Raw genomic sequence first — 26,078 nt, 5'->3', positions numbered from 1 at the left:
AAAAATAACAAAGATAACAGAAACACATAAATCAAGTATAAATAATAGCAACACAGTTGAACTGAGGATTTAAAATGATAGCTGTGGTCTATAACAGCAGGAATAGATAAAAACAGAACAATGAAATACCTTTAATGGTTTTGAATAATTACTACAGGTTATAAGCACTGAAAACCACATACACATGCAAATACGGCCTCTTTTTTGAATCTCAAGTTTTCCATGAAAATTGAGCCATACAAATAACATATAGTGAGATTTTTTGAGACTATACTTAAACAAAAGTTTGCTCTAGTTGTTCAATCAGTATATTTCAATATAGTTGAATATTGTTATGCTTAAACCTAAGCAGTGATTTCCAATGTTGCAGTGGTTGAAAGATTAATGTTTGCTTATTTGTTTGTTTTAATATGTTTTACAGTATCAAAGGTGTGTCATCATTTCTGTTCTGAGGAACATGCTTAAGTTGAAATGTCTCATAACATCAAAATATAAGGCTATTTTAATGAAAGATATCTTGTTTTATGGATTTCAAAACTTCAAGTATAAAATACATATTGAATTCTTGAAGTTGCTTTTATAGAATCATTTATTTGCATGCACTAATTGAGTAATTACAAATGTGTTGCTAAGGCAGTGAAAGTATTTATATTCTGAAAGTGGGTTGTTGTGGTTTGACTTTAAAAAAAAATAAAAAATAAAACAACCTCATTTTCCAGTGAACTGAATATATTGGTGATGAATGTTCTGTGAAACTGTTTGTTTCCATGCTGGAAAAGTTTCATGGCTCCAGCAATTGCTAGCCATTTTACCACACAGCATCCATCATTTTGTCAAAGATCTAATGTTTTTAGTGAACCACCTAGGAAAGAAAAGACTAACAAAACAGCCAAATTCTTTCATTCCATGCCAACAAACTGACTAAAGTTTATCCCTGTTTGCCCTTGGAACAATTAATGTGACATTTCCCCAAATGCCATACTAACTTTGATTGTCAGTTATTGAAATGTATGTTTAAATCAGCAGTGATGCAACTCTAAATGCTTTTTTTTCCAGACTTGTCATTGAATCCTTAACCCACAACCTTTGACACATAACAGAATTAGAAAGCCTTTTGGATCATTTGGCCGAAGTTGTGCCCTCACTACAGTATCTCAGTTTGCTTGGAAATGTGGCCTGCCCAAATGAACTGGTCTGTAAAGAAAAGGATGAAGATGACTACCAAAGGTACAGGTTAGTGTCTTCAATTATAAATATAAGGTATGTCAGCTTTTTTTTTTTTTTTTTTTAATACCGAAGAAATATTGAACTAAATCCAACTCAGCAAATCATTTACTCTCTTTCTTCTGAATGCAATGTGCCATGTTCTGCCATGAAATACCTGTGAATTTGAGTAACTGAATTTCAATGCGTTCCCTCTCAGAAAATATTTCAGGAAATATTTCAGTGACGTGCAGTTTGAGTTGAGCAGGTTTTCACAGGCTTTCCTGAATGAGGATGCTCATGTGTATTTACCTATGTCTCTTCTTTAAGCTCAGGGTAAGGCAACAGTTATACATACTAATGGTAACAGCTAATAAAAAATATTAAAATAAATAAATAAACGAAAAAGTTGCTATACTCTGTCAGTTACATTGTCTTCTGTTTACGTTTGATTATGGTGAGGCATTTCTTCCATTATAGGTATCTAGACACTATTAAAGAACATAGAAGAACGGACTACTGTATTGTGGTTCTTTACTCAAAAGTTAGTGTTTAGAATCAAATCAAATAGACTAGCCATCTCTGTAATGTAATTTTAATGAACTAGAATACATAATAAGTCATCTGGAAATTAATGTGGAAACCTGATAAAATACTGTTTGTCTAAGTTCTGTTAAAAGTTACAATAATTATTTTAAAAGAACCATAAAAAATACTTGTATGTGATTGTGGTTGTGGATAATTTTTCATAGCTATAATTGTTAGACAAATGAGACATTGACTATTACTATTATTTTTCTTGTTCACATCTGATGAAAGGTTGCAGTCTGTGTACTTGCACTTGAGCTGAAAATGGCTCTCTGTGAGGCAAGCTGATGACCTTAGCTTATTTTGTTAGCAGATCACTTGCAATATTCATAGTTACAAAACTCTGGAAAATATCTTCATGTAATCCAAAGTATTCTGTAGGAGATAGTACAAAACCAGTAGAAAGTGGAGGAGACCAAAAGCAGATCTACTAGGAAGCTGCATGAATCAAATGCAGCAGATTGTTGCTCATAAATACTTTAAATTAAAACAGCAACAGTTTTTCTAGGTGCAGATACATTTTTTTACTTTGTTCCACAATTTTTGAAAAGGATTTTTTGCTAATCATTAAGCTGAAGATTTTTACCTCCTAACAAGTCTACTTTTTAATCTAGCGTATCAATAGTATTTTAGTTTTCAACAAGTAGAGCTGCTAAGATTTAATAAAATATTTTCCCATTGCTTTTGCATTTATGTGGAAGATATGTCTAATATCCAGCTTACAGGAATCTAATGATGCTGTCTCTGTATAAATTTATGTGACATTTGCAGTGGAGAATTGCTTAAAAATGAATGATATTTCTTCAGTTTACTGTTTTTCACTTTAAGTATATTTTCTGACAATGTCTCCTATTAATCATTTAAGCAAAAATAGTACCTTAAAGGAGCCATTCAGAGGCAAGAACCTATGGTTCATTTAGTGCTGTCTGAAAAAATTCTTTATTGATTGACATCCTCTGTGGTTATGTGATGTAATATTTATAATATGTCATGCAGCCATACATCAAAACAAGCATGTCTGTTGTTTCATTTCAATGCAAAATGTTGATTTCAGGGAGGTCAAGGTAGTTTTAGGTCACATCATGGCAAAGCACCATGTCAAAAGTGTGAAATGATTGTATGCATCTGCTGGAGACTGCAATATTGTCTCCATTTTCTTTCCTCTCAACTTTTCAATAACTTGAGTATTTGTTCCATATAAACAGCGATAATTAAAACTTGTTCAAGAAAGATGAATGGACTTCCAATTACTTGAATGATTTATGGTTCTGCTGCTGTAACTAAAGCTTCCTAATAATTTTCCATGATTTTGTTACATTATATAACTTATGTTTGCAAGACAGGATTACATTCAAAAGCAAACAATAATGTTTATGTATGTATGTACACATAGTATATAGTCATTCGGTGTGCATATAATCTGTGTATATATAATACACATATATATAATTTATCTTAACAGCAGTATATTTACCTAAATGAATATTGAAGAAACTGATTGAATGGAGTCTACTAGTTATTCATTTTCTAATACATGTTCTGCAGAAACTTTGGCATTTTTTTCCTTTCCCAAAATTTATGAATTTATCTCAACAGAATGCATATTTTGCTTCAAATTTTAAAAGCAAATAGTTGTAATGGTAAGCTTTGGCATTTTTTTCAGGCTCTGAAGAAACCTTTTATTTTAAAGCTTTTAGAAAAATTTCCTCACATAAAGAAACATCAAAAGAGTGTATTTTAGTGAACCTCAATGAAATAAACATTTTATCAAAAACTCTGACTCTTTTTGCAGTGAACATTGGAACCACAGCTTCATTTTTCATTGAGTTTTAATTTCATTCCTACCGAGTTCAATTAGAGTTCAGGCTATTTAATTCCTCATCCGGAATGAGAAAGGTGCTGGAAATCAAAGCTTTATTTAATCTTCACATTCCAGCAAACTGAAAAGACCTATAAAACCTAAAAAATTTGAACTGTAAAAAAAAACATGCAAAATCAAGTTTTAAAAACTTTATTAATTTACTAACATATTAGCATCAGAAATAAAAAGGAGTATTGTATCTTAAAAAAAGAAAAATTAGTTTACCAGAAATAGTTAACATGTTTTTCTATTAAGGTGTAAGGATCTGGACCATCACGTAATACTTGATTTCAATGAGCAGTTTAGTGCTATAACTCATGTCTGTTGTTTTTTTTGTTTTGTTTTGTTTTGTTTTGTTTTTCATTGCAAATAGGTTTTATCCAAAAACATTGTGACTTATTTTCAAAATGATTGCTTTTTTTCTTTGAAACATAGTAACACTTGTGTAGGTTATTTTATGGGGAATAATAATAAAAAAAGAAACAGTATAGTGTTTTGTTTTGTTTTCCATGCCCTGCTATTTCTCCTTACCTTCAAATGTGTAGGAGAACAAATTGATGACATTTCACATTTCTATTTGTTAATGAAATTTTTCTTGGAGAGAAACAGAAAATGGAAAGCTTTGTTCAGTGATATTTTTATAACCAAACCTGTTTGGTTCTTTTTCAAAAGTGTTGGGCTGTTTGGTTGTTGGTTTTTGTTTGTTTTTTTTTCCTCACCATTATAAAAGTGCCTTAATTTATTTCTGTAAGGAAATATTGTGCTATCAATCCTTATTTTTTAATTTTATTTTTATTTTTTAAGCATAACAGTTTTGGGAGATGATATTCTGTGAAAGTTTATCTTGGGGATGAGGGCAAAGGAAAATTTCAGGATTTTCTCCTCACTGCTGGAATTAAAACCAGGAAATATAATGGCAATAGGAAAGACTGAAAATCTTTTGCCTTAAACAGGAAACAACAAATACACAGAAAAACCACTTGCAAAACAGTGCATGTTCTAAAATAACCTATTCTACAATCTCTACTTTGAAGATTGCGTGAAAGCAGAGGTCATGACCTGGAGATCAAAGTAACAGAAGTCAACACAGTAATTGCTGGTTGCTTCTCTTGTACCCGCACTTGGTCAGTCCTGTGGGTGTATTGTTTGCTGTGAAAACTTCAAACAGGGTGTTACTGAACTGTGAAAAATCATCTGGGTCAGAATGTATTACAAAGCATTTGCTAATGCTGCAGGTGACCTCACCTATTTTCATAGAAGTGATGTGATTGTGAAGGATGTATACCATGTGTGAAGTTTTCAGTGCTTGTTCATTCTTTGCTCCTTATTGACATTTCCTGGAATGATGCATTCATTAAGTGCTGTTGACATGGAAACAAGGGCAAGTGGAAACAAATGCCTGAGTTTATTTTAAATTAGCTTAGAAGCGCCTATACAAGATATGCTATCTTTGGCAAGAGGAGCAAATGATGATAACCTTATGAAGTTCTCTTAAGATATAGCAGTAAGAAAAGAATAACAAGCATTTTGAATGGATTACCTTTTCAAGCTAATTCAGCTATTCCTATCCCATAGGTTTGATTCTGTGAAATGCTAGTACATCTTATACTTTTCAGCTTTCTTGACATTTATAAATATACATAGCATATGTATAACATTCTCATTGCTTTTAAATAGTGTTGTTGTTTTTTGGTGTTTTTTTGTTTTTGTTTTTTATAATTTAAATGGTAATAAAAATACATTTTCAAGAAAAGATAGGAGGCTTCACATGTCAATGAAAGTGATGGCAATGTACTTGATCAACTGTCAATGATCTTAGTAATGTGCCTTCCTTGTGAAGGAGAGATTGCAATTCGTAGCATTGTGATGTGTGTTTTATATACTTCTTGGTATGTTTAGGGGATTTCCTTCTGTCTGTATAATCTATGAATCTATGCTACTTCACTGTTTATACAAGACCTTATAATTTCTACAGTACTTGGAAGAAAACTGTATTTAACAGACATCAGATAGCTGCATAGCTTCCATCTGATATTAGCCATTGTAAAGACTTAAGAGCAAAAGCTATTATAATTTGTTTCTATCAGATAGGTAAACTGATGTCCAGAACGTTCCAGTTTGTCCATGCTTACACAATAAGTCAAAACATAACTATGGATGTAGCATGTATGTAGATAGAATGTTCTGATTCACAGAGATTGCTGTACTGAAGTAGACAGAGAAGATCATAATATGTGGAGGAGGCCGGACTTGAATTTCATGGCTGTCATCAGGTAGTGCAAAATTTGCATTGAGGCAGTAATCCTGTAGCGTTGTGCTCACTGTTCCGGAAGGTGTGGGTTTAACGTCACAGAATCACATAATTGTAGTGGATGGAAGGGACGTCTAGAGATCATCTAGTCCTACCCCTTGCCAAGACAGGCATTCTAGACCAGGCTACAGGGAGGCATTGTATCTGGCTTCCTTAACTTTGTAATGGGAGAAGTTTTGTCAAAAACTACTCAAAAAATTTCCACAGCCTGGTGTAGGTTTTGAAACTTTGTTTTGTTGTTGGTTTTTGGTTTTTTTTTGGTAGTGCACAAAAAACAGTTACTGAAAAATCTAGTTGTTTCCTGAACTTGTTTGTTCATAATCCTTATTTTCACCTTTCCCCATTTGAATACTGATGTAGCTTTGTTTCCTTAGGTTATTTATTATTGCTAGTTTGCAAGAGTGTAACTGAGAGCATAATCAGCTCTTCAAAGTTGAAAATAGGTATATTATTTTCAAATTCTACAGTCATCAAAGAGAAGGAATGAATGCAGTAACACAAGTATTGAATGGTTCATTAGATGTTATTTATATAGTTATAGATACCAATTGAGCTAGAGATTCCTGCATTCTTCTGGGGAAATAATCCTATAGTTTTTCAGCTCTAGATTAATTCTGAGTTTTAAACTTAAAGCATACAGTGCCATTTTTATTCTAGATTTTATTATTACAAGAGCAAAATGAAGGGCTAGACAAATTCTAATTCTTATGATAGTCATCCACTGAAGCTCAAGCAAATATATTTTATCTAAAATTGTAAGATATCCAAACTTTCTGTTGTTTTTCTGTAGTAGTAGGAGAAAATACAGCATTCCTTTCAACATTACCTTATTGACACTTAAAAAATTTTCTTGTAGTGTGGATTATGGGTGATGCCAGTATCTTTCAGCATCAGGAGACCAGTCAAATTCTGTAACTTGTATGCTTTGCCCAGGGAGGTGATAAATGAATCTATGCCTTTTGATGTTATGACATTATATGATTTTTCTTATTATGATGTTACAGCATAGTATAGAAATTTCCTGGAATTATTGGATACTAAGAAGTAATATTGAATAGAAAATGATTAAGATTTTGATTTTTTTTTATGCCTGGACCTACAAGTCTGATTGAGAACAAAGCAACCAAAAACCAACACTGGAAGTTATACTGTAGCTATTTAGCAAAATAGAGTTCATGTAACAGTCATCATCATAGTACCATAGTCTTGTGCGGGTTGGAAGGGACCTTAGAGATCATCGAGTCCAACCCCCGGGATTCGAGTCTCTGTGTAGCAGAGCGGCACTTCTACCACTTGCGCCACAGGGGGATTCGAACCCGGGCTCCTGGTGTTGCAAAGCGGCATTCCTACCACTGTGCCACCGGGGCACACAGTCATTTATAACTGTTTTGATCAGGATAGATACATTTCTCATGTATTTTTAAAATAAATTTGTGAATTTTCTCCACTTGCTTCTTTAAGGAACACTTACTGATCTGTTTTTCTTGATTTGTAAAATTATCTCCAAAGATTGTGGTAATTGTGGCTGGTTTGGGGGAGTGAAGGAATAACAAAAAGATCATTTTTGAAGTAATGACATTGTAGAAATACAAACATAACCAGAATATGCATGGTTAAGACACAGGTAAGTTTCCTGTTTGTAAGGCAGAGTTGAGAATACAAACTTGTGGTTCATTAAAGGCTGTAAATTGTGTTTCTTCACATAAAATAAACTAGAATTGTGTATAATAAATAGCGATAATTAATCTGAAAGCTCTTTTTATTTCATGTCCCTTTTTGAATTCCATTTTATTTGAAAGAAGAAAGGTTTTGCCCCACTGAGCTTTTGCAGATGTCAATAGCAGCTGTATCCCAAACTCACAGGATCCCTTTACAAATGCTCCCTGAATTCCATCCCTATTCTCCAGTATCTTGAAAAGCCAGTATAAAAGTTATCAAAAATAATACTGAACACGTGCAACACTTAGAAAATTGATAAATTAATTGTTAATCTTCATTGCCATTTTCACTTAACTAAAACTGAAAAACATGAAATGTGATTTTTTTTTTCCCCTATCCCTCAGTGTTCCTGTTTGTGTATGATAGGTATCTATTGTTAATTTATTATTAAAGAACTGTTGGCACAGGTGGATTATGGTGTGAGGTGATGATTCTGGACAAATGAAAATGCAATTTTCCTTACATAGTTCATTTCCTTAATCCACTGTGAACCAGAACATCAGTTTACAGGCAGTGATAAATGAATCTCTAAGCACTTTCTATCCAGAGCTCATCTTTATCCTCATCACTGAAGATGATTACTTTCTTTCATACCACTGCAAAGATGTTAAGCCCAGTAACAGTAGTCTCACAGCACATGGAGCAGTGCTGTTTCAAAGTGATTTAAAAAAAAGAAAAAAAGAAAAAAAAAAAAAAGGAGTTGAGGGGAAATGCTGCCTGTCAATCTCTAATCTAAAATAAATCTTCTTAAACTTAGAATATAAAAAGTAGATGGATCTTTCCTCATTAAACAGCATTCTCTTAACTGGTGATTTTACAGTCCAAAACAGGTGCAATGTGTCATGAAATTTATGGAACCTAGTACATGCCATAAAGTATTTTATGATGGCTGCATTCTGTGTTATTAGTAGCTGTCTTTTTCTGCAGCCATCAGTGTTTGATAATACTCTTAAAACACCCAAAATTACTTACCTGCAAGCAACATTCCAGATAGTCCCTGTTGACAGTTTGAATAAGTTTAGTGCCCTTTTGTTGTACTTTACCTTCAAAACAGTCTGATTGAACCATCAATAGCTCCTGAAAGCTGACAGAGGCATGTCATCTGGTCTAACCCTCTGATAGTAGGTTATCTGTGGGAGTTAACCTCCCTGCATTGTTAACTGAAATGTTTTATGTACTACGCAACTTTAGGATACTGCTGTGATAACCTTAGTAACTAAGTCATACATCACAGTAAAGAGATTTTGTGCAACAAATAACCCTGGATTAAATTTACAAGGGTTGAATTGATATTATAAAGTGTTCGTTCCAGGGATTTGGATATACTTTACTTTTATGGCAAACTTTTGTTGCATTTAGATTGAAACTGCATCTTTGTATTTCTATCTAAAATATATAACCAAGAAATCCAATGATTTTCTTGAGCCATTTAAGGAAAAACTGCCCTAACATTTCCACATAATTCAGATTACTTTTATAAGTAAGAGAAATCTGAATAAGTGGGATTATATTTCAAATCAACTTTTAAAAGGATCAGTCACTGACATATCTTTGTTCTACTCTTCGTATAAATAACTTAACCTCGATACTATCCTTTAATATCTGTACTAAATTTAAATTAGGAAATACAACTCTGGCTTGTCATCCAGTTTGTTGCTTAGTTTATGTGGGTGGGTGTTTTTGTTTTGTTTTTGGAATTAGCAAGTACTGGTGCTAATTCTGTTTCTGAAATGCAGTCAGGATGCACTTTAAAATACAGAAATAGATTTGTATCAAGGAATGCTATTATAATTTTAAACTCTTTTGAAATGATTGAGAGACTGACATTAGGGCTGTGATCCAAAGTCAGCAACGATGACAGTGCTGTCTTAGTCTGTTGTCATTTTTGTTACAGCCTGCTTTTCAGAGGCATATTTCATTCCATCATTAAACATTGGCTGATTTTTCCAATACTGATGTTTTCTTCACCTGAATATTCATCTTTTCTCACCCTACACTTAGTGGGTGTCTTTATTCGTTTTTAGCTTCACTCTTCTTCCATCTTGACATATTGTTTCCTTCTGTACATGTCTTCATCTCAAAGAATCTGTTGTCATCAGAGCTTTTCTGCCAGTAACACAAGATGGGTAGATTTTCCTCTACTGAAAGATAAGGGCTAGCAAAATGCCAGAAAAGACTGGAAGGGCAGCCAGGAGAGCTGGGAGGAGCATAAGAATGTGTCTGTCTCCTAGAACAGTCATATTGCTTAAGAAATAGCCTCAGAGTGTGTGTTTTCAAGCTGACTCTCCTCCATATTCTTCTTATACTATTAAATAAAGTCAACTGTCTTAGGCAGAATGACCATAAAATTGTAGAGTTCTCTATTCTTGTTGAAGTCAGGAGGGAGGTCAGTGGAACTGCAGCTGAGGACTTCTGGAGGCCCCAGTTTGAACTATTCAGGCACTGTTAGGGAGAATCCTTCGGGAGTCTGTCCTGAAGGTTAAAGAAGTCCAGGAAGGCTGGATGCTCCTTGAGAAGGAAGTCTTAAAGGTGCAGGAGTAGGCTGTCCCCATGTGTTGTAAGGTGAGCTGGAGGGGAAGAAGTCTGGCTGGGATGAACAGAGAACTTTTGCTGAGACTCTGGGAGCAAAAGAGATTATCTCCTGTGGAAGAAGGGATGTGCATCTCAGAGAGAGTACAGAGACATTGCTAGAATATGCAGGGAGAATATTAGCCCAGCTGTGAACTTATCCTGGCCACTGTGGTAAAAGACCACAAAAGTTTTGTTAACAGATACGTTAATAGTAAGAGGAGGGCTAAGGAGAACCTTTTTACTTTCATAGATGTGGAAGGGGGGCATAATCACTGAGAATAAGGAGAAGGCTGAAGTTCTCCACAGAGCTGATGAAGGGTCTGGACCACAACTCTTATGAGGAGTGGCTAAGGGAACAGGGATTGTTTAGTCTGGAGAAGAGAAGGCTCAGGGGAGACCTTGTTGCTCTCTACAGCTATCTGAAAGGAGGTTGTGGCAAGATGGGAGTTGGCCTCAAATTGTTCCAGAGGACAATTGTTCAGGTTGGATGTTAGGAAAAAAATCTCCCAAAAGAGTGGTCAGGCTCTGCCCAGGGAGACGGTTGCTTCCCTGTCCATGGGGGTGTTCATGAAACATGCAGATGTGGTACTAAGGAACATGGTTTAGTGGGGGAATATTTATTGATGGACAGCTGGACTAGATGATCTTAAACATCTTTTTCATCTGTAATTATTCTGTGATTCTGTTCTATGATTCTGTAGTCAAGATTCTCATTTAGATGGTCTGAGCTTTTCAGCACTGAGCATTTTCAGTTCACTCATTAACAATTTGATGAGGCTGTTGCTTCAAAGGAAAGTTGTATTTGGCTGAATGATTTCTTTACAGCATTGCATTTTGCTAGGTTGCAGGTGGAGAGATTTATAGTCTTTTTCAAGTGCCCATGTGGCCTTGAGGACAATATAAGATAACTCTTACCTTTTAAAATAATTTCTTTTTTAGAGAAGTTCTGTTTCAAAATACTGTGTTATGCAGAGTTTTCTGTTACAACTTCTACCTTCCACTCCAGAAGGTATTGGTATGATGAGGAGTCTTTGACTAACCAGATGTTCATGAGAAATAGCCAGGCATGGGGGATATTTCAAACACCTTTATACCCCCCACCAGAAAGCTTGGCACTTCCTCACTTTGCATTGGCTGCTTCACATTTGGTTGACTAAATGTAAATAACATGTATGTGAGGTGGTTTGGTATTTTGATTTACTATGGTCATGTGACTTATTTTGTTTCTACTGTACCGTGTTCTCTGCCTCTGCATACAAGGAATCAATTGCACTTTTTGAAACTAAAATGTTGCTGCACTTTGAGTAAAAAGAATAAATAGGATACTGATGGATACTAATGGGAACTTTGAATTATAAGAAAATTTTTTGAAAAGTGGTCTCTCCCTGAGTTCTTCCATGTTCAATCTTGAGATGGTATCCATGTCTTATGAATACCTTGTTTCCTGACAGGACCAAATTAAAATTCTGCTTCCAAATAATACTTGTGTCAAAATTCAGTTCTGGAGAGCAGGCTCTGGGAAGAAATCTTCATGCCTTCTTTTGACAAATTCTTGTTTTGATGCAAAGAGAACACTGATACACACTCCTGTCAAGACAAAGGAGTGTATTTTAGAATGTATGGAAGAAGAAAAATCACATTTCTCCCTGATTTGCTATTCACATGGGGCTCTGATGTTGCCGATCATTTTGTTTTTAGGAAAATGTAATATAAATATGAAGAAGTGTTTGCAAGTGGCTGTTTGCTGGAAACTCTTTAATGAGAAAATAGATGACAGTTCTAGTGCCTCAGATCAGTTTTTCCCTGCAACATGGAATGGAATTCTTAAAATTACTCAATAGTCTAAACTAGTTATCTAAAAATAATTTCCAATTTATATTATTCCTGACTATTTGTTATACCTCAGTAATATCTGTAGATGACGTACATGTACATGGTGACAATATTCTGATCTATTTGATCTACACATTATTAAATTGTTATGGGCAACCTATAAGAAGTTTTGTTTGAGACAATAGCTTTTCACATATCTTACATTCCATAGAAATGGAATGAAAGAGGACAAGGAGAAGAAATAAAGGCTTTTTTCTATTTATTGCTGTTGTAATCATTCAATTTATGAGTATACCTTATTTTATATTACTGGATTTTAATTCTGTGCATGTTGCTATCTGTCAGGTACTTTGTTCTGCACAAATTGAAAAACTTGAAATTTCTCGATACTCGGCAAGTAACCAGGAAAGAGAGAGAGGAAGCTCTGATTAGAGGTGCCTTCATGAAAGTGGTTAAACCCAAGGATACTAAGGTAGGAAAGTAAAAGAAAAAAGGGGCAATATGTTATTCATTAATACTGTTTTAATGTAGCTCCAAAGCTAGCTAATATGCATCATTGAGCTTAAAAGAATGTTTTTTTGTCATGTCTAAAGATATGTAAGAACTATGTGATTTGCTATTGTAGAAGAATGCAATTTTTATGACATTTTGTGTTATGCACATATACCTGTTGCAGGGCTCACACCTATGATGTTTATTAGCTTTTAGTGGAACAGATTATTCTAATTTTCTATGATACTTCTTAATGTGGTGTCCTGCTAATAAGTACTGACAACATTGGAGGCAGTTTAAGTAATCTGAGCTTTTGATACTGCTTGCATAAACTCTGTGCATAGTGCTGAGGCAAATAATGTAAATGTGGTTTCTCCATTTTACCTCTATCTATTTGTAAGATAATAACACTGAGTCTGAGTGTTGCAGTGTTGTAGATCTTTCTTAAAAATCCACTCAGGTTTGTGGTCAACCTGTTGTCTGTGCACTGTTTTGTACCAACAGTAATTTATTGCAGGTATCCAGTAGTGCTGAATAATAACATGGTAGTTGTGGAAATGTGCTGTTCAGTAGCATAACAGTGCCACTAGATAAATGCATTTTCACATGTAAAATTGCCATGCATAACAAATCAATTCAGATTGATTCGTAGGTAACTATTGAAATTCTAACGCTTCAGATACAAGCATAGTTTTGGATCATTGTTTATTGCTGCCTCCAGTTACTTCAGCTATCATATATGTGCTAAAGGAAATAATGAATGTTTTTGCTGTTGTGGGTATATTCTGCAAAGCAAACCATCTTTACATCTGGCAAAATACAAGAGTTGAAATGTATTAAGTACGGAATGTATATGCTGTGTGTTTTTCCATCCCTATTTTATATCAGATGAAATACTGTCTTAACATTATTACTGTATGGGAAATTGGTAATCACAGCCTGAACCTCTGATTAATCAGCTGAGGCAAGTGTTGGGTCAGCTGTGGGAGCACAGGTGAGAGTAATTTAGCTGTGCTCCTGGAAGGGGTGGTGCTTGACTCCACCTCCCTTAGACCTCATTTAAGGGCTGACCACTACTAAGGCTTCTCTTGGAGATCGCTCCCTGGTGGATATTGCCTCAGTATTCCCCAATGAAGGCATCCATATTGGTGAGTTTTTCCTTATAAATAATCTTTTGAATATCTGTTACAATCTTTGTATCGTTCCACCTTACAATTACCAATTAGACTTTTCTCTCAAGAGTCTGCTGTTAGAATTTTTACCAATTCAATAGTTTTAGACCTTTTCTGGATGAAACCTCTTTCCAAGTCAGTAGCTGAGATTAAATTACTTCACAAAAGTAGGGATAGTGCCATTTATTTCATCAAACTTGTGAAAGACACAAACTTATTGTTGTTTCACTAAAGTTTTTTGTTTGTTTGTTTTTTCCTTGTTTATAAATGGTTTGGTGCAAATTGCTGCTGGTAAAGTCACTGTAAATGCTTTTCGTGACATGAATTTATGCTTATTAAGGCATTACCAAAATAACTTCATCATGCGATGTTACATACATATTACAGAAGTGGCTCATTTAAAACAAAATTTAAATTGGGTGCAAAATCCAATCTGAGATATTATAAACATCAAAAAATTGTTTTGAACTCATGTTCATTTCCTAGGATATATATGCTTGATGTCTGCATGCAAACTCTGAGAAAACTGAGAATGTCCTTTGTGCGAATATATCTTCAGACGTTGCAGTTGCTTGCATGCAGTTGTTTATAGCTATACTCAAAGACCATGAGAAGCAGTGTTTATATTACAAAGTATATATTACAAAGATGATGTGCACAGTAACTGTATTTTCAACTTCCATCGTATGCTATATATTGAATATATAATGATTTTTGTTCTCCAGCCTTCAGGTTTCTTTATGAAATTAATCTGGTGCATCAGTATGTTCATTGATCCTTCTGCTATGTAATTGTTGAAAATTTTGACTGGCTTCAGCGTAATTTAGCAGACAGATAGAGGTAATATATTCTAAGCTTTCTGAAGCTAGCTAGAGGAATATACACTGCAGCAGACTCGGCAATAGTCTTCAGAAAAACTCCATAAGGTGTTGATCTAGTGATACAAGAGCCAGTTGATAACAAGCTTCCTCAGAATATCTTTTTCTGTCTTCTTAAGTTAGTATATACCATGTCAGACTATGTTTGCCAGGAGTGGAGTTAGAATCATTAGCATTTGTTATTAGTTATTATTAGTATGCCACATGGAAGTACTGTACTCCTAAGTGTAATATCAACAGTGAACCAATCAGACTTACTCTTTTTAGGAAGAAAAAAAACCCAAACTAAATTTCTAAGCCCCTCCTTCCATTGTGGTAAGCAGGAGATGGTATGGCTTATTCAGCATAAAAAGCAGACTGATGATCTGAAGAGGCTGTGATGTGGGGAGTTGTTTTCATTTTTTTCTCGACATAAAATATGTGGGAGAACAAAATACCCTACAAATAAAAAATATACAAAATGAGAATAAAAAAAATTTCCATCTGACTTGCTTGTGCTTACTGAAATGCAGCAGTATCTAGCTATCTAGCCAACAGTCATAACTAATTCATAAATATTGTATTTTGTATAAATTTTTAGACTTTCATTTTTCCTTTTTTTTTTCTTTTCATATTTTTAACAGAACACTGTTTTTTCTTACATTTTGCTTCTTTTCATCCTTTGTTTAAAATGTTAAAATGTTATATGGCTGTCTTATAGAAAGTTGCAGTCATTTATTAGAAAACAGTTTAATGTTACAGTGCAGTTTTCCATCTCTGTATGCAAGTGAGCTGAACTTCATTTTGCTGTGATGCATGTGTTTTCTTTTGTCAAAATATTGAACATAGTATCATGTCTGATTTTAATAAAGATTGGGTAAGCCTAGCTGGAGAAGAGGCATTGAGCCAGATGAGGTAGCTTCATTTAATGACCAGACCATGACCCCATTTCACCAACACAAGTGTAGATCAGAGTGGAAGATGCCTGTCCAGTGTGAAGTGTGCTTTTGGGCTTGACAGCACTTCACATCAGAATGACAGCTTAAGAATACGACAGTCAAAATTGCTTAATTATGTCCCAGCTTTGTAATTATTCATCCTGCTCTTATGAGCACAGTTGTCATTTCTTTGACATAATTATTTAAAACTCTACTCTCTCTTAGCTCATAGGGTTCTATATGAAATGTGCTTCCAAATGTTTAATCTTAAAAATTTAGAGACATGAAACAGAATAATACTTGAAAATCCATTTCAAGAGGTTATATTTTTATATTGTGTGTATATATATATATATATATATATATATATATATATATATATATATAAACAAAATAAAATGATGAAGTATCAAAAGGATCATAATTTCATTTTTAAAAGGTCTGTATCCATGGTCATTTAATCTAGATGATAAAATGTGGATATATTCCTTATATACAAAATGTGCTTCTGTGATTGCATACTGTTTTAGTTCTCTTTAAATTTAATTGCTTAGTACTAAATACTTGCTTTTAGAAAATGCGTAGGCTTCCCTGTATTTTGCAGTCCTATTGCTCAGCAGCTATTTTTTGTTTTACTGTATTTTCAAGGTTAAGAGTTTTATCAGTTATATTTATAGTGGCGAAAGCAAGCAGAGTATATTTGGTCAGATATAGCAGTCCCAAAGTTCATAGGACCAAATTATTAGCAAGGAATACGTGGGTATACTTCTAAGTTGTTTTGCTTCGTAGCATCTTTACCAAGAACATCTTGTCCAGTGAATATAAAGAAAGTTCTGTACAACAAAAGATGGCAGTATAAGTGTGTGGTTGTTTTTTTTGTTTGTTTGTTTTTTTCCACCCCCTCTTGGATGTATTATTTTCTTCATAAATTATAAGACCTGATATCACTTTTTTTTTACCTCCCCCCCCCCCCCCCCCCCCCCCCAAGTAATAAAATGAAGACCCTTAAGTAGAAGAAAAGTCTAATATCTGTTTTCTGTGTCATTAAGAGTATGTGATTCTTATTCACACTGTGATTTGGATGATTGAGAAGGTTTGTTTTACTGTAATAGTAAGACTAAGTATTTAATGGTGCAACTAAAGAAGTAAGGAAATCTAAAATATATAGTTATGGTTTTGGATCGCTGTCAGTTTTCTTTTTTTTTAAGATCATAGTAAGTTCTATTATATAAAACTGACTAATGTTTTTTTTAAAAACAAATCCCATTGCACTCAGATAATTACAGAGGGCCTCTGATGAATGGCAATAAGCAGGGTACATCCTTAACACATCTGTTTAATTGAAGAAGATAGCAAGACAATTTGTTTATCACCTCTGCTTTATATGTGCTCTGAAAGTAATGCCTTTTATTTTATTACATTGGCCCATGACATCAGAGGCAAATGTTGTTGAGATGGCAGTAGAGGTTGAAGCTTCACACCAATATTCTGTTACGTTTTTGTTGCTATGTGACAGATGGCAGCAGAGGGGTAGTCTGACAAAATGACGTATGACCTGGAAGTGTGAAGGTGTGTAATTGATTTCATTCATGCAGAAAAAATGGTACCCCTTGACATGAAAGCTTACTGAATGCTTCTGGAGACTAAACAGTGGATGTTAGCACAGTGAGTCAGTGGGTGGTGTGTTTCAAACAGTGGCAACAGTGACAGTGGGTTACCACCACTAGTGCAGTTTTATGTGCACAGTATGCAGGGTCTTGTTCATCACTCAAGAGAAAGCACAGCTAATCATGGAAACTCTGTTGAGAGAGTGTTTCATAGCTGAGAATTTGCTCTTTCAAAAATTATTGTTATGTTCTTTGCATCTGCTACGATTTCCATGGAAATAAAGAGAGAGTGTTGTTTTTGGAGCTATTTACATTTAAGTAATTCACCATGACCCCCATGTACCACTCGCTAGGGCTGCTCTCAATGAGTTCTTCTCCCAGTCTGTACGCATACCTGGGATTGTGCTGATCCAATTACAAAACTACAACACCTTGCACGTGGTCTTGTTGAAGCTCATTAGGTTTACACAGGCTCACTTTCTAAGCTCATCCTGGTTGCCTTGAATGGCATCCCTTCCTTCTGTCATATCAGTTCCTCTACTCAGCTTGGCTTTGTCCACAAACTTGCTGAGAGTGCACTTGATCCTTCTGTCTGTGTCACTGATAAAGATGTTAAAGCTCACAAGATGGACCCTGGGGTGACACCACTAATCTATTTGGACGTGCTTGAAAAATGGACTCTCTTGAACATAATGAGGTTTAACAAGACTAAGTGCAAGGTGTTGCGCTTGAGCTGGGGCAATCTCAAGTACAACGTATTCTGGGCTGGCCTGTGTCTCTTCTTTTGTTTCTATAGATGGTAATCTTATTTTCTTATGGCCACTGTGTGCATCTTGTGCTCTCAGTCATGATGGTGATTTATTCTCATTGACACAGTAGTTGAATTGAGTGCAATGGTTAGAATATGTTAATTCCTAGCCATAAAATAAAGATCCAATTTTATATATATGTATGTATATATATATTTTTTTTCTTGAGTAATAGTATAATGTTACAGAAAGATTTCTGAGACAGAAATTCAGAAACCAACTATCACTACTGCTGTGGCTTTATGCTTTGTTATTGGTATTCCCCATCATAAAATCTTGCAGTGCCCTAGGAGTTAAAGAGTTAATGCTTTAGTTGTGGTCTCAAATGAGAAGAGTGAACTTCAGGTCTTTTGGGAGTCATGAGGCTGTTCTCTTTTTCTCCTCATCCGTGCTCCCTAGCTGTCTTGCCTACAGCATTAGAGTAAGGCCTTGGATACTCTCTTTTTCATTTTATTTGATTTATTAGCTTCAGTTCAAATTAGATTGTATTATATTGTACTATCTTGCATTCTGATATAATATTTAGTAAATTATCTTTCTTCCTAAGATTGTTGCTGCTGTTTTTCTTTCTCTACGCCCATCTCTCTATCTTCTCCTTTTCCTGGGACATGAGTCTGTGGATCCCTCTGCCTCATTAATCACAGAACTTGGCCATACTGGAACTGTGACACACTACAGAGGGCTTTACTTATTTTGCTAATGTGAAGCATCTGCTTCAAAAGTTGGAAATAGCTGTCACAGATGACTTAATATTTTTTGCTTGTTCTGAGTTTGATTAGATGTGAAATGGTTTTCATGGCAAATTCTACAGTGCATACTTGTGCTTTAGTGTTAAACTGGCTTTGTTGTTTTACTGATGAGTCAGAAAGATCACCAACTGTTGGAAATAAACGTAGTCTCATGGGCCACTGCAAATGAAAGCAAAAGTAATTTACGATTGTCCTAATAGGTGATGTTATCCAAATTATTTGGCATTCTCATTTGTAGTGTTTATACACAGTGTTTGTTGTTTTTTTTTTAAGAAATGTGGTTTTCAGATATGAAGCTGAATAGTGCAAACTTCTGAGTAGTTTTATTTATAATGTTCTCAGAATTACAACTTATTCTTTCAAACCAATCTATCATTGCCATAGATCTAGGTTGGTGATGTTTTGAAGAACGATAACAAAAGGACAGATGTATAAAGCTTTAGATAATAAGATGCTTTCTTGAATATCTGTTCAATTCAATATCACAAAAGGAATAATTGCAAGAAATATTTGGTATATATTAATGATTATAGATTGTTAGAGTTCTTGTCTTTACATCTCTATATTTTGTTCTGTTTCTGTAGTCTTGTTGTAAGTTCAAGGATTTCTATTACTGAAAGTTTCCCCCAGTGTTTTCTGAGTAATTTTTCTGTATTTCATGGTACTCTTCTCTGCTCTAAATTTCACTGTTATGTATTATTACTTTTTTCTTCTCCACTATTTGATTATAGAGAAACACAGATGCTGAAGTGAAAGTAGTTATTTGGAATGTTTTACAAGGTCTTCCTGCGTGATTTGAATGACTATATTTTTTTTCTTCTACCTTCATTAATATAATTCTTTCAAGAAATTTTCTCTTGGTGCAAGCACAAAATTTTGCAATGTGCTGTGAGATGAATGTGGAATTTTCAGTGTCGACATAGTCAGATTAGATGGGTGTAAAGAGAGAACAGGAGCAAAGAGAAACAGAAGATAAATGTACCTGTTATTGGTTAATATTTCTAGTCACACCGGTAATTATGTCCATGAATAAAAATACCATTCTAGTGTCATGTTGTATGAAGCCGGTGCCTCTTGAGGTGATAGGTAAAGTGCCTGGAAGAACCACACCTTTCTGGAGTCACCACAGTAGGCCAGGCCTAGATATGATAAGGTGGCTAATACAGCATTAGAAGTTGATGTTAAAGCAGCTGAATCCCTTCTTTCCTGTTGCTCTAAAAGAGTAACTGCATACTGCAAAATATTGCCAGTTCAAGAACCCTAGAGTATTATAATAACAATACTCCCTCACACTGATATCATCAGCTAAAGTGTGTCCAAGAGGCACGGAGGACTGTTTGTGATGAGGTCATCTCCTAAAAGCTCAAATACATCAGTCACTCTCTCTTCATTAATGACTAAATGATCGATCTGTAGCTGGTTTATGAGTTGTTTCAAGAAAAAAGAACTAAAAAATTGTTTTCAGAGAAGGATTGAAATTTATCCCTCTCTTCACTCTTCCCAGAAATATATAGTCAAAAAATATATTTTGTAAGCAATACTTAACTTCTTTGCTTCAAATGTTTCTAAAATTGCTCCCTCTGTAAAAGAAAAAGGATGCATCACAGTTGCATTTGCTCCCTTAAAGTCATATTGAGCTTATAGATTACAGCTCTTGGGTGTTAGTTGAAGCTAAAGTTAACTTTGTGGTGTTGAAAAACAGTGAAAATAGTATTATTAAATTCTGTGCCTGGCTGGAGAACTTAGTTCTAATTATAGTTCATCCTAATGAAGTAGGTCATTGAAATCACTCAGTATTGTACAAAACAACAGATTTTCATGACTTTAGGAGCAGTAGAATAGTATTTGCGCACTCAGCTTGCACGCCTGAAATCTTTACTGATCTATGAGGAATGCATGCATAAGCTCAGACTGATCTTAACATCCTTTACAGCAGTTAAAATTCTTCCACCAACTTTGTAAATTTGATTTCTCTGAACATCAAATTTTCACCCATGCCACTTTACAGATCAATTTTGTGCCTTTCTTGAAAAGCTTGACTGAAGACCAATTGGCTGGTTTTTCAAACAATTTCAGTGACATAAAACATTGAAGATCTGATGACTTTGGTTACACATCCTCATTTCAGGGGGAAATAAGAGTTTCAGCGTGGGAAAAAATCTTGAAATCGTTTGTGACTAAGGACAAGCATCCTGATTGAAGAAATTAGAATATAAAGCTTCTACGAGAAGTTGTCCTAGTTTATAATTCACAGAGTACAAGAACAAAGTATTCAGATGAAAACACACACTGTAATCAGCTCTGCTGTTAGGAACTTTTTAAGAAATAAAATTTCAATCATGTTTCAAAAAAGGCACTTCTTTGAATCCTGTTCTTTGAGTGATCTGTTTTGGAGCAAGGGTTTGAATGGCTTAGCAGGCAGTGAATCTATCCTTAAATTATTTGAATTTAATTTTTAAGTTCATTTAAGGTATGTTTCTTTTTTAGTGTATCAAAGGGAATTATATCAAAGTGCCTAGTAAATACATGAGACTATGTGCTGTCCCAAAGATGATTTATTTCTCTTCAGTCTTGGTGGTGCTTGAAAACCTTAGGCATCCTTTCTCATCAAAGAACTTGTGGGCTATTTGCTTAATGATTAACTTACAGTTACCATTGTGTTTCTAATTTAGAAGCTTGAAGCAAAAGAAGATGGAGTTTTCTGTTACGTCAATAAAGCAAACCATCCTGCATATCTTATGCTGGCAAGTTGCATTAGGAAATGTATCAGTTGGGTTTAAATAAGAAGTATATTCACGTTTGGAAAATTAAGACTTTCTTCCTTCCCACACTGTGAGACTAAATATACAACTTTTGTTCACATAACAGTTACAAACAGTTCACTGTGTAGGCCAAATTCTCTCTAATGCAGTAAAATTAAGAAATAATATGCTTTGAAAGTGATTTATGAGTGTGGTTAAACTGCCAGATTTACAAAGAAATAGTTCAGATCTTGGGAAGCCTCAGGAGTCACGTCAAGAATGAATTTGACCATGATTTAAACTGCTACTTTTCTTACATGACATTTAATATGTGTACTTTGGAGGCCCATATGTCTTTAATAAAATAGCATTAAGTTTTAAAAATGATATGAATGCAGTCAGTTTCTAAATTCATAACCTTTTCCACAACTCCAAAATGCTAACCAATAAGGGAGTCATACATGCAATAAAACATAAACCTTAGAAAATAGCTTTTTATTAGAATGGTTAGACAGTTGGCAGCTGTGCTGTAATGTAATAAATACATGCAGCCAATGTGGGTTTATCAGCCATTGTTTACACTGTAATCAACTGGGACCAGACAAGTAATTATAACTGACAACCAAAAGTCAAGAAAAGTGTGTTTTGTCCAGTGAATATGTACTTGCTAGGTGAACCTTATCATGTTAAGAGAAGTAATTTATTAAATAAGAAATGCTATAATATGCTCTCAGCTATATTTGTCTGAGGATATAATATTTATTAGACAGTCATAGACTTTAAGACTGTTCTGAAGGACTAACTACAAAAGCTATGGGAAGAAATAGTTTTCAAAGGATATCAGTACTTAGCAGATGGTGGTCAAAAGAGACATAAAAACAAAAATAAGGAATAAATTTATTTTTTGCAAAAATAATCTATGTTAAGATTATTTTCTGAAATTGAATCTAGCCCAGCTTTCTAGGTTGCTTGAACTTTTATTCAGAACCTCATATTCTGCTTTATTTTCTGAGTTACATTATTCAGAATGCATAGAACAGTACTGCAAGCCTAATGACAGATTCTAGGTATTCTGATGTTCTAATGAAAGCTACTGAAATGATATTGGAGTCAGGAAAAGAGATTTCCTGTACACTCAGTACAGAAACACAGTATGTGGAGGTGGGGGATAAAAAACTTGATTGTGGTATACTTTTTTCCTCCAAAATGCTTTCGCAGATTTCTGGTTATTGTGATTCTGGAAAAGCAGCAAAAATTAAATTAAAAAAAAAAATCTGCTTTGAGATGTATTACAAAGAATATATTCAAATGATAATCTTTAGTTGTCTAGAATTATGAGTCCCCTAGAGCATCCAGAAAATTATTAACAGCATGTAATCCAGCTCAGTGTGAATGCATCTTTACTCTGTTAGCCAAATCTTTATATAATACAAATCATTCTACCTATAAAAGCACAAATATGTTATTGTTCTCAACAGGCAATTTAATGCAGCTATAGGGAGGGGAATAAGAGAAAAGAAGATTACAAGCTAGCTGATCATGCTTTTATTTCTCTTAAATCTCTCAGCATTTCTCTGTGGTTGTACTTGTTTAAAGATTGTATGCAACTGTGCTGTATATACGATTTGGAAAGCAAATCAGCCTAAATACCAAGTTTCAATGGGTGTAGTTTTTAGGGGATTTGATGCATTTATCACAAATATACGTTTTCCCTGCAGAAGAGGAAACCTATAATCTTATTTCTTTTTCTTGTAATTCTTCTGAAAACTTTTTTCTCTGCAAAGCCGTTTGTATTTGCACCAAGTTGTGAAGCTTTATTTGCAGAAGAGCTATTAAATTTAATTATTTTCTGGAGGGTTTTATCAAAAGGAATATTAGTGTTAGTATGTAAAGGAATGAGGAAGAAAAACATTTTATTGGAATAATACGTGGCTATCTCTAGTCATGCTGTGGGGTCAGGATCCTCCTCTGGTGGTGTTTTTTCAACATGACTGAGTTCAACTGGTAATTCTGTAAGCAAGAATGTGGATTCATTCTAGCATAACTGTGCAGTTTTGGTTTTCTTTTATCATTCTGTTATTTTGTTTTTTTCCTCTGTTGTTATTTTGCTAACAGACTGGTGCTTGTGACTCGGATTGTAAAATTTCAGCTATATAAAGATAATAGTCTTGTTCTGTATGTTGTTTTTTCTGTTTTCCAATAAACAAATGTTGGTATAGGTATGTATGATATATGTAGTAACAATCAATAGTGTGAGTAAATGCTTAGTATGGGTAACTGGTCAGCCTAATATTATTGGTTGTGATCAAAAATGTATAATAAATGTTTGCTTCAAAGCTGGGGGTATTGGCACAGGAGTAGTCTCTCTTGTGGGGGGTGTAATGGGGGGGGCGGGGGGCGGGGAGGGACAGGGGCAGGGGGAATAAAAACGTGGTAGAGGCAGTGCGACTATACATAGTTCTGTGGAAAGATAACATTCCTGAGTTTAAAACTGTGTCGCTTGTATGCTTTGCAGTTAGCTACAGGTCAAGTCCATTGGATTGTTGTACAGAAAGCATAAAATATTTGTACTGCTTGGTCTTAGAGCTATACTTGGAGCTTCAGTGGGTAAGGAACGGGAGAAAATAACAAAACAGAATGGATTATACTTTCCTGATTTATTTTTGTACATGAAGCTGGAGATATTATTTTTTTCATAGCCAATTGTTGATTTCAAGTCTATAGCAACATAAATTTTGGATCTTTTTCTCTCCCATATGCTTACCAGTTTCTCTAGAGAAGAATTGTCATTTATATGAAGAGCTCTTTTTCTTCTCTTTCTCCTCCACCTCCCTCCAAGTATAAATGAATAGATATGCTGCTGGTGGATGGTTTGCTTTGTCCTTTTGAGGTCATATTTTTGGCAAGTGGAAAGTCTTTTTTTAATGATAAACCTCTAGTGGAATATGGTTTGGCTTATAAAATATGCACACAGAGCCAATGGTTGTCTTGTCCCTTACAGCCTTGCCTTCTACCTTATAACTTAGGGGAAACCAAAGATCACTGGTTGGTGCATTATCATGGTGGGATTACTCAGAACTCATGGAGCTCTAATTAAATTAACAATGCTTCAATGAAGGCCCTATAAATCTTAAGGAATGCTAGTGTGGTCTAGAGGAGCAAGGCACATACCTAAATAGTTTTTGCTGTTTTGCAGCCAGGAAACAGTTATGTTGCAATCTAGACTGTCCAACAGCCTCCAGGAAGGTCACTGGAAGTCAATTTCAAATCTTTTTTTTTGGTCACAGGATGTTGAAACACTTTATTTAGATGATAGCTCAAGTATTTTTTTCTTTTGCTTTTGTGTGATGAAAAGGCTCAGCTGAAGTATTGTCACAGGTTACCTAGATTTACCTATGCCCATGACAGGGGGAGCCACCCTGTAGGGCCCCCCCGGCCCGGAAAGGAAAGGAAAAGAGGGGAATGGGATAAAAACAGCAGCAATCTAAGGAGGAAAACTTATTTTACTAAATATGATACTGGAATACAAGATAACGCAATATAATATAATATAATTGAGGCTAATAAATCGAATGAAGCAGAGAGACTTCCCGAAAACCGAAAGGCCTACTGTGAACGCTAGGCGACACGGCTGGAAAGCTTCCCACTATCCGAGAAGTCTGAGAGAGAAGGAACTCCAGCCTGGGAGCGAGATTATATAGTGTCCTGGTCCTGTGATTTATCCCTGACCGTGATGTTCTCTGGGATATGCAGTCTTCTTCTGTGAACCGCACATTTGATAAAATTATCCATGCTTTACGTGATGTTATTATGTGGAATACTGATAGCAAAATTCCAAATTACAAAACCATGACAAGTATTTTGCATGTAGTATGGCTACCTGAGCTTCTAAGTAGTTTCTTTCAGTCCCTATATTGGTAATAATGATGAAGACACTGCATCAGGGTAGTATTTAGCTAGAAACATGATGAATCTCTTCAAGGATGCAGAAAATATTCTTTCATTTACTCTCTCAAATAGATTAATCAAATGCTAATATGTTAGATATGTAGAACATTGTAGCTACTTAAGAAGTGCTTAAATTGCTAATGCATCATTTTTTCGTCTATAATATTGTAATGGTGAAATGTTTTCAGTTGGTAGGACCTTGCACTATTTCCAATATAAATCTTGTCTGAATTTTGTTTAGGCCTAGGTTGAAGGGTATCTAGACTGGGTTACTTGTTGGCTTTCTGTGCTGGTCCTCCTCCACTCAGAAAGAGGGAAGAAACAAAACCGGCAAAGTTGCTTTTTTCCTGTGTTAGTCGCATTGAAAATCTATCCAGTATAACAGCTGGAGAAGGTAAGAAAAAATCTTGTGAGGCAGTCAGAGTGCATGAGGTACTATTATTAGAAGTACAGTGGTATGGCTCTGATGTGATTTTGTGTGCTGATTGTTTGTGTCATATTACCATCCCTCCTGGACTAAAATGGGTATTTTTTTTGAGGGCTTTGAGGGCATTGTCTTTACAAAACCTCTTCCTTCTCCAGGTTCTGTATATGAGAAGTCATTTAAAGCCTTTTGTCAAGTCTGCTCTTTGTGTGAAGTCTTTATAAATATTTATATAGACCTAATAAGGAAGAGTCA

General features: G+C 34.8%; 1 protein-coding gene across 5 annotated transcripts in view; it reads left to right on the top strand.

Moving 5' to 3' along the window:
• Positions 1 to 26,078, top strand: part of LRMDA (leucine rich melanocyte differentiation associated) — a 628,583-nt gene that overhangs the window by 361,544 nt on the left and 240,961 nt on the right. For 4 of the 5 annotated variants that reach the window (XM_085554243.1, XM_085554242.1, XM_085554244.1 and 1 more), the window contains 2 exons: positions 1,099 to 1,260; positions 12,432 to 12,558. In XM_085554243.1, coding sequence (XP_085410369.1) covers positions 1,099 to 1,260; positions 12,432 to 12,558 — 289 coding nt within the window. The remainder of the gene's footprint in view (positions 1 to 1,098; positions 1,261 to 12,431; positions 12,559 to 26,078) is intronic. The other variant, XM_085554245.1, reaches the window with a different exon arrangement.

The sequence above is a fragment of the Coturnix japonica genome, chromosome 8 (assembly GCF_054131305.1).
Source record: "Coturnix japonica strain WE chromosome 8, WE-NBRP24, whole genome shotgun sequence".
NCBI classification, from domain to species: Eukaryota; Metazoa; Chordata; class Aves; order Galliformes; family Phasianidae; genus Coturnix; species Coturnix japonica.
The sequence above is the reverse complement of the archived record's forward strand: the minus strand, read 5'-3'. Positions and strand labels throughout refer to the sequence as shown.